The following is an 18,366-nucleotide window of genomic DNA, read 5'->3' as shown; positions in this document are numbered from 1 at the left end:
CGATCCCCTTTGCTCGTTTTCATATGAGACCTCTCCAGCTTTGTATGCTGAACCAATGGTGCAGGGATTATACAAAGATATCACAATTAATATCCTTAAATCCCAATGTTCGACTCTCTCTGACTTGGTGGTTAGATCACCATCATATAGTTCAAGGGGCCTCTTTTGTTCGTCCAACCTGGACTGTGAGCACAACAGATGCAAGTCTTTCAGGTTGGGGAGCTGTCTGGGGATCTCTGACAGCACAAGGGGTTTGGAAACCTCAAGAGACGAGGTTACCAATCAATATTTTAGAACTCTATGCTATTTTCAGGGCTCTTCAGGTTTGGCCTCTGTTGAAGAGAGAACTGTTGATTTTTTTTCAGACAGACAATATCACAACTGTTGGATACTTGCTTGGGCGGAATCCAGCTTCTGTCTAATTTCTGCGGTTCATATCCCAGGTATAGACAATTGGGAAGTGGATTATCTCAGCCGTCAGACTTTACATCCGGGGGAGTGGTCCCTCCATCCAGATGTGTTTTCTCAGATTGTTCAGATGTGGGGTCTTCCAGAAATAGATCTGATGGCTTCTCATCTAAACAAGAAACTGGTACCTGTCCAGGTCCTGGGATCCTCAGGCGGAAGCGGTGTATGCGTTAACAGTTACTTGGTGTTACCAACCTGCTTATATCTTCCCGCCTCTGGTTTTTCTTCCAAGAGTGATTTCCAGGATCATCATATAACAATCGTTTGTGTTGCTGGTGGCTCCAGCATGGCCTCACAGGTTTTGGTATGCAGATCTTGTTTGGACCTTGGCCACTTCCATTAAGGCAAGAACTTCTGTCTCAAGGTCTGTTTTTCCATCGGGATCTCAAATCATTAAATTTGAAGGTATTGAAATTGAACGCCTAGTGCTTAGTCATAGAGGTTTCTCTGACTCAGTGATTAATACTATGTTACAGGCTTGTAAATCTGTTTGTAGGAAGATTTATTATCGAGTTTGGAAGACTTATATTTCATGGTGGTCTTCTCATAAATTCTCCTGGCATTCTTTTAGAATTCCTAGAATTTTACAGTTTCTTCAGGATGGTTTGGATAAGGGTTTGTCTGCAAGTTCCTTGAAGGGACAACTCTCTGCTCTTTCTGTTTTATTTCACAGAAAGATTGCTAAGCTTCCTGATATTCACTGTTTTGTACAGACTTTGGTCCGTATCAAGCCTTTCATTAAATCAATCTCTCCTTGGAGTCTTAATTTGGTTTTGAAGGCTTTACAGGCTCCTCCGTTTGAGCCTATGCATTCTTTGGAAAGTGTTGTTCCTTTTGGCCATCTCTTCTGCTAGAAGAGTTTCCGAATTATCTGCTCTTTCTTGTGAATCTCCTTTTCTGATTTTTCATCAGGATAAGGCAGTTTTGCGGACTTCATTTAAATTTCTACATGTGAATTCAAACAACATTAATAGAGAAATTGTTGTCCCTTCTTTGTGTCCTAATCCTAAGAATTCTTTGGAGATATCCTTACATTCTTTGGATATGGTAAGAGCTTTGAAGTATTATGTTGAAGCTACTAAAGATTTCAGGAAGTCTTCTAGTCCATTTGTTATCTTTTCTGGTTCTAGGAAAGGTCAGAAGGCTTCTGCCATCTCCTTGGCATCTTGGTTAAAGCTTTTGATTCATCAGGCTTATTTGAAGTCGGGTCAGGCCCCGCCTCAAAAAATTACAGCTCATTCTACTAGATCGGTCTCCACTTTGTGGGCTTTTAAGAATGAAGCTTCAGTTGATCAGATTTGGAAACAGCAACTTGGTCTTCTTTGCATACATTTACTAAATTCTACCGCTTTGATGTATTTGCTTCTTCGGAAGCATTTTTTGGTAGAAAAGTTTTTCAGGCAGCGGTTTCAGTTTGATTCCTCTGCTTATGTTTATTTTTTTTCTTTTCATTATGAAAATAAACTTATAATTTGTGTTGTGGATTAATTTTGTCAGCTGAAAATGGTTGTTATTATTTTATCCCTCCCTCTCTAGTGACTCTTCCGTGGAGTTCCACATCTTGGGTATTACTATCCCATACGTCACTAGCTCGTGGACTATTGCCAATTACATGAAAGAAAACATAATTTATGTAAGAACTTACCTGATAAATTCATTTCTTTCATATTAGCAAGAGTCCATGAGACCCACCCTTTTTATGGTGGTTATGATTTTTTGTATAAAGCACAATTATTTCCAAATTCCTTTTGTTTATGATTTTTACTCCTTTCTTTATCACCCCACTACTTGGCTATTCGTTAAACTGAATTGTGGGTATGGTGAGGGGTGTATTTATAGGCATTTTGAGGTTTGGGAAACTTTGCCCCTCCTGGTAGGATTGTATATCCCATTCGTCACTAGCTCATGGACTCTTGCCAATATGAAATAAATTAATTTATCAGGTAAGTTCTTACATAAATTATGTTTTAGGCTTTCAACTTCCCATATGTTAGCTGTAACATGAGTCCAGACGCCTTTGTGTATTGTAGCTTCAAGCGATGGATACTTATCTCTATATCATACATATGCTAATTACTATACTTCCTGAGCTTTAGCTAGCTTAAAAAAGCCATTACAGACAGTATGAGTTCTGAGTTCTCCAAATGTCCATTTCTTTGTTCTTGAAATCTGTGTTTCAGAACAAGAGGGGGGTCGAAGGCCATCCGCTTTAGTGTCATTCACAATGCAGCTAAATCAATTCATAGTAGATATTAGCTAAATGAGATATTAAATTATGTGATATCCAATGCAACTCAACCATACCCTGACAGCATGTGCATGTGAAGCATAGCTAGGTATTCTCAGTGCACCAGCATTTTGAATGCAGCAGCTGCTCAGACAGCCAGTGGGGCTTGTATCATGTCAGCAATTAACAAATCATTATCATTGGTACAAAAACCTAAAGCTCTCTGAGCAAGTGCTGTGTTTAAAATGCTGGTGCATGTTGCACACTTAAATACACTTTTGATACAACTATAGCTTTTATTAGAATCACTTGTGCAAATACATGTATATTACAAAAATGCTTCTGTTCAAAACTAAAATGCATCCATGCAAATGTCCGCTTTGGCTTGAATTTCCCCTTAATGATACAAAGTTTAGTTAAACCTTTCTGGCTTGCTCTGGGGCCATGTTAATTATCCTTATATAGTTTAAAGGGACATTTCAGTCAAAAATTAAATATACATAGATTTCCTACATATTTGAATAGAAACATATTTGCAATATACACACGTACATGTATTGGCAAAAATGCTTCTAGTAAAAGTTATCACCGTTTTAGTGTTAACATTTTTCTCTGCACGTGATGCATAGCTAGATATTGTCACTGCACCCACATTTTAAATAATGTAGCTGCTCAGATAATCAGTGGGGCTTGTATCACTTCAGCAATTAACAAATTGAGTAATTACCAGATGGTACAAGCACCTTAGGCTCTCTGAACAAGTGCTGTGTTTAAAATGCTGGTGCACGGTGCATACTTAAATACACTTTTGAAACAGCTATAGCTTTTATTAGAAGCATTTTTGCTTCTGTTCAATACCGAAATACATCCATGTGGTTTCCAATTTTGGCTGGAATATCCCTTTAAAATACTTCTACTGAAGGACATTTCTAATGAAAAATCTAAAGTGAAGGTCAATTTTGATGAATCGGTGCCCGGTTTTTAATAATCCTATTAAAAACAAGGGCACTTTAATTAATCAAAATTGACTTTTCACACGTTTTCTTTAAAAATTAACCTTCACTTTAAGCTTCTCACTTAGAACCCAATTATCTAAGGTTCTCTACTCAATTGAGATGATCTAAGAAGTCTTGTTGAAGAATTTTAGAAATGCAGATTTTACTTTGAGAGATGTTTAACATGATATGCATGGTCCTGGATGTGACAGAGAGACTCCTGCATTACAATATAAGATCTAAAATAAAATCCCAAACATTTTGTCTCCATGCCGGTGTGTTTTTGATCATTGGGCCTTTTTAATTTCTTAGACCTTGAAGGCCACCTCTTTCAGATTGCATTTTAACAGTTTTTCACCACTAGAGGGTGTTAGTTCACGTATTTCATATAAATAACACTGTGCTTGTTTACGAGAAGTTATCTGGGAGCAGGCACTGATTGGCTAGACTGCAAGTCTGTCAAAAGAACTGAAAAAAGGGGCAGTTTGCAGAGGGTTAGATACCAGATAACAGAGGTTAAAAGTATATTATTATAACTGTGTTGGTTATGCAAAACTGGGAAATGGGTAATAAAGGGATTATCTATCTTTTAAAACAATAACAATTCTGGTGTAGACTGTCCCTTTAAGAGCTGAGGACACAGTGTCATCATTTAGACAAAGCCCTTTCAATCTAAGTCCTGGGGAACCCCCTGCACTGTATCTGGGAAAGGAAACTGGTGTAGGGGCGTCATGAAACAGTAGCAATTAGCACTTATAATATTAACCAGAGATCAGATATCTGGTTCATTTTATGAATGTGTCTCAAATACCCCCAAAATACAGTGGTGTGTATTTTATAAAAAATAAAGATAGCAGCATTTTATTTTCATTTTTAAATGCTTTATTGAGAGGTATCCAGAAAATTAAAATGCAAACAGTGAGTAAACAATGAGTTTTAAGTCAAACAGACCTCAACTCTTACATAACTGAAAAATGAAAGCATTCTCATTTTATATTCTTTTTTCTTTTTTAGTCAGTTTAAGTAGGTGTCAAATGAGAAAACCGTTTGTTAATGTGCAATAGAAAGCAATTCAAAAACATAAACATTGTAAGGTAGAATACAAAAAGTGTATTTCTTGCAGGAGAGATTGGTGAGTGTCAGGGTATAAGATTATCATTTGTGTAAAAATATCGGTAAATAGTGGATTTATTGTGATGGATTTTAGCGTAGCATCTAGAGTTTTTGTAAAGATTAATGTGCAACTGTAGTTATGATAGGTTTGTTATGAAGTTTGAATGTATGAAGCAACCAGTTTTAGGTATTGAGGATCTATAGGAGTGTAGCAATGGTGTGGACGACTTGTCTGGTTTGTTTCCCTTGGTTTGTGTATTCTTCCCAGAGAAAGCAAATGGAATGGTTGTCGTCTATATGTTTGTTTTGTGTATAGTGATATATTTATAACTGAAGGGATTGGGTGGTAACTTCTCTCCAGCTGGACAGAGTTGGAAGAGTTTGCGTTTTCCAGTTCTTTGGAATCAGTCTTTTCGCAGAGTTTGCCGTAATGGTTGACAATACTAGGTTTACTTTGCATTTAGCCTGAGAGAATTTGTTAAAGAGAAAAAACCAAATGTCTAGATCGAGTGAAATAGATAGGGCCTTCTCAATTTCAGTTTTGATAGACGTCCAGAAAGTTTGGGCAATTGGGCAGGTCCATCATGTATGGGTAGGGGTACCTTCCATGTGCATTTTTATTTTTTAATAAAATAACTGCACCAGTCAGTTTTTTTGGGGTGGGGTGTTAAGAAAAAAAAAAAAACGGCAATGAAAAGTGCCTTTACATTGTGGTCTATAGGAACTGTGTTTTCCCAGTAAATATATATGTAAATGCTTATATACATATATATTTATGTGTTAATATGTGTATATACATATATATTTACATTGTGCTGCACGACTTGCCTCTTCTCTGCACTAGTTCTCATGCCATGTCTCACGGCATGAGAACGAGGCTCCCATTGAGCCTATGAAAGCGTGCTCTATTGAGCGCCTAGCTTCCGTGCAATGCAAGTTTGGGTTTGCATTGCGGGCCACTTCAAATACCAGCGCACAATTGCATGCTCTGGTATTATGAGTGGAGCGCAAATATTAACCATGTGAAAGCGCAATTTCTCTTGTAAGGTGTATCCAGTCCACGGATCATCCATTACTTGTGGGATATTCTCATTCCCAACAGGAAGTTGCAAGAGGACACCCACAGCAGAGCTGTTATATAGCTCCTCCCCTAACTGCCATATCCAGTCATTCTCTTGCAACTCTCAACACGTATGGAGGTAGTAAGAGAGAGTGGTGAAAAATAGTTCGTTTTTTATCTTCAATCAAAAGTTTGTTATTTTAAATAGTACCGGAGTTGTACTATTTTATCTCAGGCAGTAAATAGAAGAAGAATCTGCCTGAGTTTTCTATGATCTTAGCAGGTTGTAACTAAGATCCACTGCTGTTCTCACATATGTCTGAGGAGAGAGGTAACTTCAGCGGGAGAATGGCGTGCAGTTTACTCTGCTATGAGGTATGTGCAGTTACATTTTTTTCTAGAATTGGAAATGCTAGAAAATGCTGCTGATACCGGATTAATGTAAGTTAAGCCTGAATACAGTGATTTAATAGCGACTGGTATCATGCTTAGTTTCAGGGGTAATACCCTTATAAAATTGCAATATAAAACGTTTACTGGCATGTTTAATCGTTTTTATATATGCTTTGGTGATAAAACTTTAATGGGGCCTAGTTTTTTCCACATGGCTGGCTTAAATTTTGCCTAGAAACAGTTTCCTGAGGCTTTCCACTGTTGTAGTATGAGTGGGAGGGGCCTATTTTAGCGCTTTTTTGCGCAGTTAAAATTACAGACTGAGACATCCAACTTTCCTCAGAAGTCCCCTGAATGCTATAGGACATCTCTAAAGGGCTCAAAGGCTTTCCAAAGTCGTTTATTGGGGAAGGTAGGGCCACAGCAGAGCTGTGGCAGTTTGTTATGACTGTTAAAAAACGTTTTTTTGATCCGTTTTTTAAACTAAGGGGTTAATCATCCATTTGCAAGTGGGTGCAATGCTCTGTTAGCTTATTATGCACACTGTAAAAATTTCGTTTGTGTAACTGCCTTTTTTCACTGTTTTTCAAATTCTGACAAAATTTGTTTCTCTTAAAGGCACAGTACTGTTTTTTTATATTTGCTTGTTAACTTGATTTAAAGTGTTTTCCAAGCTTGCTGGTCTCATTGCTAGTCTGTGTAAACATGTCTGACATAGAGGAAACTCCTTGTTCATTATGTTTAAAAGCCATGGTGGAACCCCCTCTTAGAATGTGTACCAAATGTACTGATTTCACTTTAAGCAATAAAGATCATATTTTGTCTTTAAAAAATTTATCACCAGAGGAATCTGACGAGGGGGAAGTTATGCCGACTAACTCTCCCCACGTGTCAGATCCTTTGACTCCCGCTCAAGGGACTCACGCTCAAATGGCGCCAAATACATCTAGGGCGCCCATAGCGATTACTTTACTACAAGACATGGAGGCAGTCATGTATCATACCCTGTCAGCGGTATTAGCCAGACTACCTGAATTTAGAGGTAAGCGAGATAGCTCTGGGGTTATACGAAATGCAGAGCATACTGACGCTTTAAGAACCATGTCTGATACTGCCTCACAATATGCAGAAGCTGAGGAAGGAGAGCTTCAGTCTGTGGGTGATGTTTCTGACTCAGGTAGGATACCTGATTCTGATATTTTTACATTTAAATTTAAGCTTGAACACCTCCGTGTGCTGCTCAAAGAGGTTTTAGCTGCTCTGAATGAATGTGATACAATTGCAGTGCCAGAGAAATTGTGTAGACTGGATAAATACTATGCAGTGCCGGTGTGTACTGATGTTTTTCCAATACCTAAAAGGTTTACAGAAATTATTAATAAGGAATGGGATAGACCAGGTGTGCCGTTCTCTCCCCCTCCTATTTTTAGAAAAATGTTTCCAATAGACGCCACCACACGGGACTTATGGCAGACAGTCCCTAAGGTGGAGGGAGCAGTTTCTACTCTAGCAAAGCGTACTACTATCCCTGTCGAGGACAGTTGTGCTTTTTTAGATCCAATGGATAAGAAATTAGAAGGTTACCTTAAGAAAATGTTTATTCAACAAGGTTTTATCCTACAGCCCCTTGCATGCATTGCTCCTGTCACTGCTGCTGCGGCGGCGTTCTGGTTTGAGTCTCTGGAAGAGGCTTTACAGGTAGCGACTCCATTGGAGGACATACTTGGCAAGCTTAGGGCACTTAAGCTAGCCAATTCTTTTGTTTCTGATGCCATTGTTCATTTGACTAAACTAACGGCTAAGAAGTCTGGTTTTGCTATACAGGCGCGCAGGGCGCTATGGCTTAAATCATGGTCAGCTGACGTGACTTCAAAATCTAAGCTACTTAACATTCCCTTCAAGGGGCAGACCCTATTCGGGCATGGTTTGAAGGAGATTATTGCTGATATCACTGGAGGAAAAGGTCATGCCCTTCCTCAGGACAGGTCCAAATCAAGGGCCAAACAGTCTAATTTTCGTGCCTTTCGAAACTTCATGGCAGGTGCGGCATCAACGTCCTCTAATGCAAAACAAGAGGGAACTTTTGCTCAGTCCAAGACGTTCTGGAGACCAAACCAGACCTGGAACAAAGGTAAGCAGGCCAAAAAGCCTGCTGCTGCCTCTAAGACAGCATGAAGGAACGGCCCCCTATCCAGTAACGGATCTAGTAGGGGGCAGACTTTCGCTCTTTGCCCAGGCGTGGGTAAGAGATGTCCAGGATTCCTGGGCGCTGAAAATTATATCCCAGGGATATCTTCTGGATTTCAAAGCTTCCCCCCCAAAAGGGAGATTTCACCTTTCACAATTATCTGCAAACCAGATAAAGAGAGAGGCATTCTTACACTGTGTACGAGACCTCCTAGTTATGGGAGTGATCCATCCAGTTCCAAAGGAGGAACAGGGACAGGGTTTTTACTCAAATCTGTTTGTGGTTCCCAAAAAAGAGGGAACCTTCAGACCAATTTTGGATCTAAAGATCTTAAACAAATTCCTCAGAGTTCCATCATTCAAGATGGAGACTATTCGTACCATCCTACCTATGATCCAGGAGGGTCAATATATGACTACAGTGGATTTAAAGGATGCTTATCTTCACATTCCGATACACAAAGATCATCATCGGTTTCTCAGGTTTGCCTTTCTAGACAGGCATTACCAGTTTGTAGCCCTTCCCTTTGGATTAGCTACAGCCCCAAGAATCTTTACGAAGGTTCTTGGGTCGCTTCTGGCAGCCCTAAGACCGCGGGGCATATCAGTGGCCCCTTATTTAGACGACATCCTGATACAGGCGTCAAACTTCCAAATTGCCAAGTCTCATACGGACGTAGTACTGGCATTTCTGAGATCGCATGGGTGGAAAGTGAACGAGGAAAAGAGTTCTCTATCCCCACTCACAAGAGTTTCCTTCCTAGGGACTCTGATAGATTCTATAGAAAGGAAAATTTACCTGATGGAGTCCAGGTTATCAAAACTTCTAAATTCCTGCCGTGTTCTTCATTCCATTCCGCGCCCTTCAGTGGCTCAGTGCATGGAAGTAATCGGCTTAATGGTAGCGGCAATGGACATAGTGCCGTTTGCATGACTACATCTCAGACCGCTGCAACTATGCATGCTCAGTCAGTGGAACGGGGATTACACAGATTTGTCCCCTCTACTAAATCTGGATCAAGAGACCAAGGATTCTCTTCTCTGGTGGCTATCTCGGGTCCATCTGTCCAAAGGTATGACCTTTCGCAGGCCAGATTGGACAATTGTAACAACAGATGCCAGCCTTCTAGGTTGGGGTGCAGTCTGGAACTCCCTGAAGGCTCAGGGATCGTGGACTCAGGAGGAGACACTCCTTCCAATAAATATTCTGGAACTGAGAGCGATATTCAATGCTCTTCTGAGGCTTGGCCTCAGTTAGCTACTCTGAGGTACATCAGATTTCAGTCGGACAACATCACGACTGTGGCTTACATCAACCATCAAGGGGGAACAAGAAGTTCCCTAGCGATCTTAGAAGTCTCAAAGATAATTCGCTGGGCAGAGATTCACTCTTGCCACCTATCAGCTATCCATATCCCAGGTGTAGACAACTGGGAGGCGGATTTTCTAAGTCGTCAGACTTTTCATCCGGGAGAGTGGGAACTCCATCCGGATGGGTTTGCCCAATTGATTCATTGTTGGGGCAAACCAGATCTGGATCTCATGGCGTCTCACCAGAACGCCAAGCTTCCTTGTTACAGATCCAGGTCCAGGGACCCCAAGGCGACGCTGATAGATGCACTAGCAGCGCCCTGGTCTTTCAACCTGGCTTATGTGTTTCCACCGTTTCCTCTGCTCCCTCGACTGATTGCCAAGGTCAAGCAGGAGAGAGCATCAGTGATTTTGATAGCGCCTGCGTGGCCACGCAGGACCTGGTATGCAGATCTGGTGGACATGTCATCCTTTCCACCATGGACTCTGCCTCTGAGACAGGACCTTCTATGCCTTTCAACCATCCAAATCTAATTTCTCTTGAGACTGACTGCCTGGAGATTGAACGCTTGATTTTATCAAAGCGTGGCTTCTCCGAGTCAGTCATTGATACCTTAATACAGGCACGAAAGCCTGTTAGCAGGAAAATTTACCATAAGATATGGCGTAAATATCTTTATTGGTGTGAATCCAAAGGTTACTCATGGAGTAAGGTCAGGATTCCCAGAATATTATCCTTTCTTCAAGATGGTTTGGAAAAAGGATTGTCAGCTAGTTCCTTAAAAGGACAGATTTCTGCTCTGTCTATTCTTTTGCACAAACGTCTGGCAGATGTTCCAGACGCTCAGGCATTTTGTCAGGCTTTGGTTAGAATCAAGCCTGTGTTTAAACCTGTTGCTCCCCCATGGAGCTTAAATTTGGTTCTTAAGGTTCTTCAAGGAGTTCCATTTGAACCTCTTCATTCCATAGATATCAAACTTTTATCTTGAAAAGTTCTTTTTTTGGTAGCTATTTCCTCGGCTCGTAGAGTCTCTGAGTTATCTGCTTTACAATGTGATTCTCCTTATTTGATCTTCCATACGGATAAGGTAGTCCTGCGTACCAAACCTGGGTTTTTACCTAAGGTGGTATCTAACAAGAATATCAATCAAGAGATTGTTGTTCCATCATTGTGTCCTAATCCTTCTTCAAAGAGGGAACGTCTATTACACAATGTGGACGTGGTTCGTGCTTTAAAGTTTTACTTACAAGCTACTAAAGATTTTCGTCAAACATCTGCTTTGTTTGTTGTCTACTCTGGACAGAGGAGAGGTCAAAAGGCTTCGGCAACCTCTTTCTTTTTGGCTAAGAAGCATAATCCGCTTAGCCTATGAGACTGCTGGACAGCAGCCTCCTGAAAGGATTACAGCTCATTCTACTAGAGCTGTGGCTTCCACTTGGGCCTTTAAAAATGAGGCTTCTGTTGAACAGATTTGCAAGGCGGCGACTTGGTCTTCGCTTCATACTTTTTCAAAATTCTACAAATTTGATACTTTTGCTTCTTCGGAGGCTATTTTTGTGAGAAAGGGTTTTACAGGCAGTGGTACCTTCCGTTTAAGTACCTGCCTTGTCCCTCCCTTCATCCGTGTACTTTAGCTTTGGTATTGGTATCTCACAAGTAATGGATGATCCGTGGACTGGATACACCTTACAAGAGAAAACACAATTTATGCTTACCTGATAAATTTATTTCTCTTGTGGTGTATCCAGTCCACGGCCCGCCCTGTCATTTTAAGGCAGGTAATTTTTTCATTTAAACTACAGTCACCACTGCACCCTATGGTTTCTCCTTTCTCTGCGTGTTTTCGGTCGAATGACTGGATATGGCAGTTAGCGGAGGAGCTATATAACAGCTCTGCTGTGGGTGTCCTCTTGCAACTTCCTGTTGGGAATGAGAATATCCCACAAGTAATAGATGATCCGTGGACTGGATACACCACAAGAGAAATAAATTTATCAGGTAAGCATAAATTGTGTTTTTGCGATCCACTAGTAATCTGGCTCTTTATCTTCTGATTTTTAATTATTCATTTGGGACAATAAAATGTGAAAATAATGACATTTCAAAAAACTTTAAGGGTTTTAAAATCAGGTCTGGAATTTAAGCGAAATTTTAGATGGCGCTCTAGCCGTACGGCACCATTTTTTTGTAGCAAGGGGGCTGTTAATTCACAAAAATATGAGTTTTGGTAGTGGGCGGCTGGAGTGCGGGTATTAGAATGGCATTGCTACATTAAGAAGTAAGTTACAGCGCATCTTCATTAGAAGTGATCAATTAAAGTCCCTCTAAAATATCACTAAGATTCCAGACCTGATTGTAAAGTTTACCATCACTTTAAGTAAAACAGAAAATGTTACATCAGGTACCTATTTCTAGTTTCTTTTAGACAGAGAACCTAGGAAGGAAAGGATGCTATATGTGATTATGTGATGGTTTAGTTAGCTATAATTGTGCCAGTGGTATACTACATGTAATGTATTAAGATTGGTTGTTTAGGAAAGGGGATCTGAATATAAAGAATGCATGACAACACAGGACAAACCATTATAGGCACAACATACTACAATTTTGCGTTCTGTGACATAGCATTTGTCTATCTCTCTCTCTCTCTCTCTCTCTCTCTCTCTCTCTCATTTCAACCATTTTTTTGGCTTGCCATTTTAATCCTGTACAGATGATTTTTAGTGTGTGTCTGGGTGCTTTTTAGTTTATGCCTGGGTACAATTCTCATTACTTGGGCAGCACTCTATGAGTAGAGAGTGTGCACATCCCAAACCCAGGCAGCTAATTTAAGAACAGTATGGATGCAGAATCCACAAAGGATTAACCACAAATATACAAAATAAAATCTTTCTCTCTATCTTTCATCTTCTTATTCTCTCTCATCCTCTATAATTGACATATTTCTGTATATTAAATATAATATACACATATTAGTTTGATCACAAGTCTCAGCAGTTTTATTTAACCTTTTCTAAATACTTATTCTTTTTAATTTATTTGTATTTATTATTTTCTTCCATGCATTCTTAGAATCAGTCCATAGATGGCAGTACTGTGCTGTTACATATTTCGACTACAGTTTAAGTTGGATCTCCTGCAGTAGAATGTAGATGTGTTTGCACCTGGCATGCCCATTGTATCGTGATCCAAATTACTGTCCTAATCCACTAGCCCCAGGTTATCAAATGAAATAGGAACAGGTGTTGCTAATACGCGAAACTAGGATGCCTTCCAAATATCATAACAATAGTCCTATTATATAATTTCCTATTATTTTTTGCCAATATTGATCAAACAGAAATTGCTTCCAGGTGTTATAATGCACTATTTCTGCATCTTTAAATTTTATAGTGAGGCTAATTATTAAAACAAAACACTAATTGGAAAAAAATATCTATAATTTGCAGCCAAGTTGATCAGAAGCTTAAGGCTATGCTATAAGAGATACACTGTCACATTTACTGTCAGGTAACATGTTTGTTGTTTTTTTTTCTCTTCCCAGGCATTCCCAGAAGCAGGCTTTTACAGATAATGCTATTATTTTTCCTTGTTGGTCTGCTAGTGCACCTTGTGTTCTTTGTCTCAATTTTTGACATCTATTTCACATCTCCACTGGTCCATGGAATGACCCCACAGCACACGCTGCTGTCACCTCCTGCAAAGCGTTTGGTGCTGTTTGTGGCCGATGGCTTGAGGGCTGATACCTTTTTTGATTTAGATGAGAGTGGTAAATCTAGGGCACCTTACCTTAGGTAAGATTAATCTGTCACAGTGTTTATTGCTTATTCAACTTCATTGTAACTAAGTACCTACAAATGCATATTTCTGTTATACTCCTAATGTTTCTGATTATAATGCACGCATGTGTGTGTATGTATATATAATATATACAATTTCTATTACTTAGTTTTACAATTTTTGCATCATAGTAGTCTTTTACTATTTATTGCTGCTTATGTTAGTTGATACTTGCCATTGAAATTATGAAGTGAAGATAAGGGGGAAAAACATCTTTTCCTTCCTAAGATAGGCAGAGTCCACGGCTTCATTCCTTACTGTTGGGAAATACAACACCTGGCCACCAGGAGGAGGCAAAGACACCCAAGCCAAAGGCTTAAATATCCCTCCCACTTCCTTATTACCCCAGTCATTCTGCAGAGGGAACAAGTAAAAGTAGGAGAAACATTAGGGTATAAATGGTGCCAGAAGAATAAAATAAATATCTCTCCCACTTCCTCATTACCCTAGTTATTCTTTGCTTTTCGTCACTTTAGGAGGTGGCACAGGAGTGTCAGAAGATTCGGAGAGTCCTGAAAAAGGGTATCTGCCCTTCTAGATAGGACTGGAGTTTTAAGTAGTCATGTCAACCTCTCAGTGAGAGTATTGATGAAAGAGTCTGGAGAAGGGAAAGTTTTTTTTGCGAAACCATCCAGACTACTGCTAACAGCTCCTAAGCAATCAGTGTTGACGAGTTTTACTGCCTGCTTTCTCTCACTCAAGTCCATGTCAGGAGCGCTGCTATAAGACTCCCACTTGTTCTGTTCCACAGCATGGATCCTGGAGGTAAGATAGTTTACATTTTTATACATAAAACGCTATAACAGGGTCACAGAGTGGCTACTTTATACCTTGATTGGATCCAGGGTTAATATCCTCTGAAGGGGGTTTATTGAACAGTTGGGATTAATTAATCAGTGTATTAATTATTTACATGCTGCTTTGTCTGATTTTTTCCTCTGCTGATAGACTGTGTGTTTTTGGCTGGAACAAACAGGTTTCACTTTTAAGTTTCACTTTCGTTTTTGAAAGTATTGCACAGCTCCTATTACTTGTAATAACAAGGGAAGTACTGTCTGGCACTCCATATGACCGGGTGGGGTCTATGTTCATTTCCTCCATTCCGACTGAGACTTGAACCTGAGGAGAGCCTTTCCTCTGTTAACTGTCTGAGTCTAGGAGGTGGTAAATGCCCCAGCCATTGGGAGTATAAGGTGCAGTTTTCTGTAATAAAAAACGTTTTTATTTGTGTCCTTCTGTGGGTATAACCTGAGCTATGGAGGACTCTGACATGTTAGAAGGTACTCCTTCTGTACTAAATCATACCTATTTATATTGTGAGGAGGCCGTGGTTTTCCCACCCCCTCAATTATGTTCCACATGCCTTTAACACCGTTTTAAAGTCTAAGAAGGGAGACAAGCCTGCTAAGGCTCTTAGTCCCTCTGATGCGTCTACCTCTCAGGACTCAGGATTACTACCCTTGCTACATTATCCACTCCGCATGCAGTTCCCCATAGCACATCTAATCCTCCATCTGGAGGGGGCCTTCTTCCTGCGGGCTTTGCAGCGCAGTTACAAACGGCGGTGTCTGCGGCCCTCAGTGCATTACCTCGCTCCAACAAACGCAAGAGAAAGTTAAAACATAGCTCTCCTGACCCAGAGTCATCTAAATATCGGATTTAGCTATTATGTCCCAGTTATCCGATGATGAGTTTACCTCTGTAGCTTCAGAGGGTGAACTTTCTGGGTCGCAGTCCTTAGTGTCTAAGCCTCCTGCTGTGGAGGAACCGTCCTCTAGATTTAAAATTGAGCACTTGCGTTTTTTATTAAAGGAGGTTTTGTCTACGTTAGGGGTTCCAGAGGCCACGCTGCCTGAAGAACCTATGATACCTAAATTAGACATAGTTTACGAACACAGGAAAGTTCCTTTGTCTTTTCCTGTGCCGGTTGGTCCCAAACTCTCAAATGGATTTGTGGGGCTCCATTCCTAAGGTGGATGGTGCTGTCTCTACGCTTGCTAAACTTACTACTATACCTCTTGAGGATAGTTCTTTGTTCAGAGAGCCGATGGATAAGAAAATGGAAACCTTTCTGAGAAAGATGTTTCAACATACAGGTTTTTTGTTTTAACCAGCGTCTGCAGTTGCCACTGTTGCCGGAGTGGCTACATACGCGACTCTTTGTCGGAACTCATTGAGGTGGAGTCTCCCCTCAAGGATATTCAAGACAGAAATAAAGTTCTCAGAATTGCTAATTCTTTTATCTGTGATGCGAACATGCAAATTATTCGCCTAAATGCAAAGGCCTCTGGCTTTGCGGTCCTAGCCCGCCGGAGCACTTTGGTTGAAGTCTTGGTCTGCGGATATGACTTCAAAGTTGAAACTCCTTTCTCTTCCCTTCAAGGGAAAGATTTTATTTGGTCCAGGCCTGTACTCCATTATTTCTACGGTTACCGGAGGCAAGGGTGCCTTCCTACCGCAAGATAAGAAGAACAAGTCTAAGGGACGACAATCTTCTAATTTTTGTTCCTTTTGTTCTGACAAATCTCAACAACAACAATCCTCCTCCAAACCCGAGCAACCCAAGAGTACTTGGAAGCCTCAGGCCTGGTATAAAAAACCTGCCAAAAACAAATCAGCATGAAGGGGCGGCCCCCGATCCGGGATCAGATCGTGTAGTGGGCAGACTGTCTCTTTTTCCAGATGCCTGGTTCAAGGACGTACAGGATCCGTGGGTCCTGGAGGTGGTATCTCAGGGAAACATGATAGGCTTCAAATCTCATCCACCAAGGGGCAGATTCCTTCTCTCGACCAGACCAGAAAAGAGGGATGCCTTTCTAGGGTGCATTCGGGATATATACTCCATAGGAGTTGTTGTCCTGTTGCCTATTGAAAAAAGAGGTTTATGGTTTTATTCAAACTATTTTGTGTTCCCAAAGAATGAGGGAACTTTACGCCCAATTCTGGACCTAAAGTGCTTAAACAAATTTCTCAGTGTCCCTTCCTTCAAGATGGAGACGATAAGGTCCATCCTTACTTTAATTCAGGAAGGCCAGTTTATGACCACTATAGATCTGAAGGACGCTTACCTTCATGTTCCAATCCACAGGGAACACTTTCAGTTCCTGAAGTTTGCATTCCTTGGCCTAGCTACTGCTCCAAGAATCTTTACAAAGGTTCTGGGGGCTCTTCTAGCCATTGCCAGAACTCAGGGTATTGCAGTAGCCCCATACTTGGATGATATTCTGGTGCCAGCACCATCCTTTTGTTTTGCATAATAATTATTGGAGTCCCTTCTCAGTCTTCTTAGATCACATGGATGGAAGATAAACTTAGAAAAGAGTTCTCTTATCCCAAGTACCAGGGTGGAATTCCTGGGTACTATAATAGACTCCATATCCATGAGGATATTTCTAACAGACCAGAGAAGTTGCAAGCTAACTTTGGCATGTCTTTCCCTCCGGTGCTCCTTGAGTCTCTCTGTGGCTCAGTGTATGGAGGTGATTGGTGTCATGGTGTCCTGCATGGACATCATTCCTTTTGCCATGTTCCTTCTCAGACCTTTACAATTGTGCATGCTGAGGCAGTGGAACGGCGATCATTCAGATCTGTCTCAACAGATTGTATTAGACAGTCGGTCGAGATAATCGCTATCTTGGTGGCTCTGTCCAGATAATCTGTCCTGAGGGATATGCTTCTTAAGACCATCCTGGGAGATTGCGACTACGGACGCATGCCTATCCGGATGGGGAGCTGTTTGGGGTGTCAGGAAGGCACAGGGGTAGTGGATCAGGAGGAGTCCTCCCTCCCGACTAATATTTTGGAACTACGGGCAATTTTCAAGGCCTTGAAGGCTTGGCCACTTCTGGGTTCGTCCCAGTTTATCATCTTTCAATCAGACAATATAACCTTGGTGGCTTACATTAACCATCAGGGGGAACGAGAAGTTTCTTGGCGATGAAGGAAGTATCTCAGATTCTGGAGTGGCAGGAGCCCACAGCTGGTCGCTGTCAGCAATCCACATTCCAGGTGTGGGCAACTTGGAGACAGATTTTCTCAGAAGGTAATCATTCCATCCAGGGGAATGGTCTCTCCATCCCGAGGTGTTTGCAGAGATATGCAGCAAGTCGGGGATGCCGGAGATAGATCTCATGGCGTCCCCTTTCATTACCAAGCTACCCAGGTACGGGTCGAGGGATCTCCAAACTGATCTAATAGATGCACTAGCAGTGTCCTGGAGGTTCAAGCTCATATATCTTTTTTTCACATTTTCGCTTCTTCCTCGAGTGGTGGCCCGCATCAAGCAGGAGCGGGTATCAGTAATCCTGATTGCTCCATTGTGGCTGCGAAGGACATGGTTCACAGATATAGTGGGGATGTCCTCATCTTCTTAGTGGAAGTTACCTTGTCACAGAGACAAGGTCCATTTGTTCATCAAAATCTCTGCTTTGCAATGTGAGCCCCCTTATCTGATTTTTCATGCAGATAAGGCAGTTTTACGTACTAAATTAGGTTTTCTTCCTATGGTTATGTCAGATCGCAACATCAATCAGGAGATTGTGGTTTCTTCCTTGTGTCCTATTCCTTCTTCATCTAAGGAACGCTTAATTCACACTTTGGATGTGGTTCGCGTCTTGAAGTTCTATCTTCAGGCTACTAAGGAGTTTAGGCAATCTTTCTCTTTGTTTGTTGTCTATTCGGGGAAGCGTAAGAGGCAGAAGGCTACGTCGACTTCCCTATTTTTTTGGTTAAGGAGTGTCATCCGCTTACTTTACGAGACAGCGGGACATCG

General features: G+C 41.0%; 1 protein-coding gene across 1 annotated transcript in view; it reads left to right on the top strand.

The window, feature by feature from the left end:
- The window catches only part of PIGN (phosphatidylinositol glycan anchor biosynthesis class N), a 1,169,967-nt gene that overhangs the window by 48,780 nt on the left and 1,102,821 nt on the right, over positions 1 to 18,366 (top strand). The window contains exon 2 of the mRNA XM_053714623.1: positions 13,300 to 13,549. Coding sequence (XP_053570598.1) covers positions 13,329 to 13,549 — 221 coding nt within the window. The 5' untranslated portion in view covers positions 13,300 to 13,328. The remainder of the gene's footprint in view (positions 1 to 13,299; positions 13,550 to 18,366) is intronic.

This window comes from Bombina bombina, chromosome 5 (genome assembly GCF_027579735.1).
Source record: "Bombina bombina isolate aBomBom1 chromosome 5, aBomBom1.pri, whole genome shotgun sequence".
NCBI lineage: Eukaryota > Metazoa > Chordata > Amphibia > Anura > Bombinatoridae > Bombina > Bombina bombina.
This window is presented reverse-complemented; position numbering and strand designations above follow the sequence as displayed.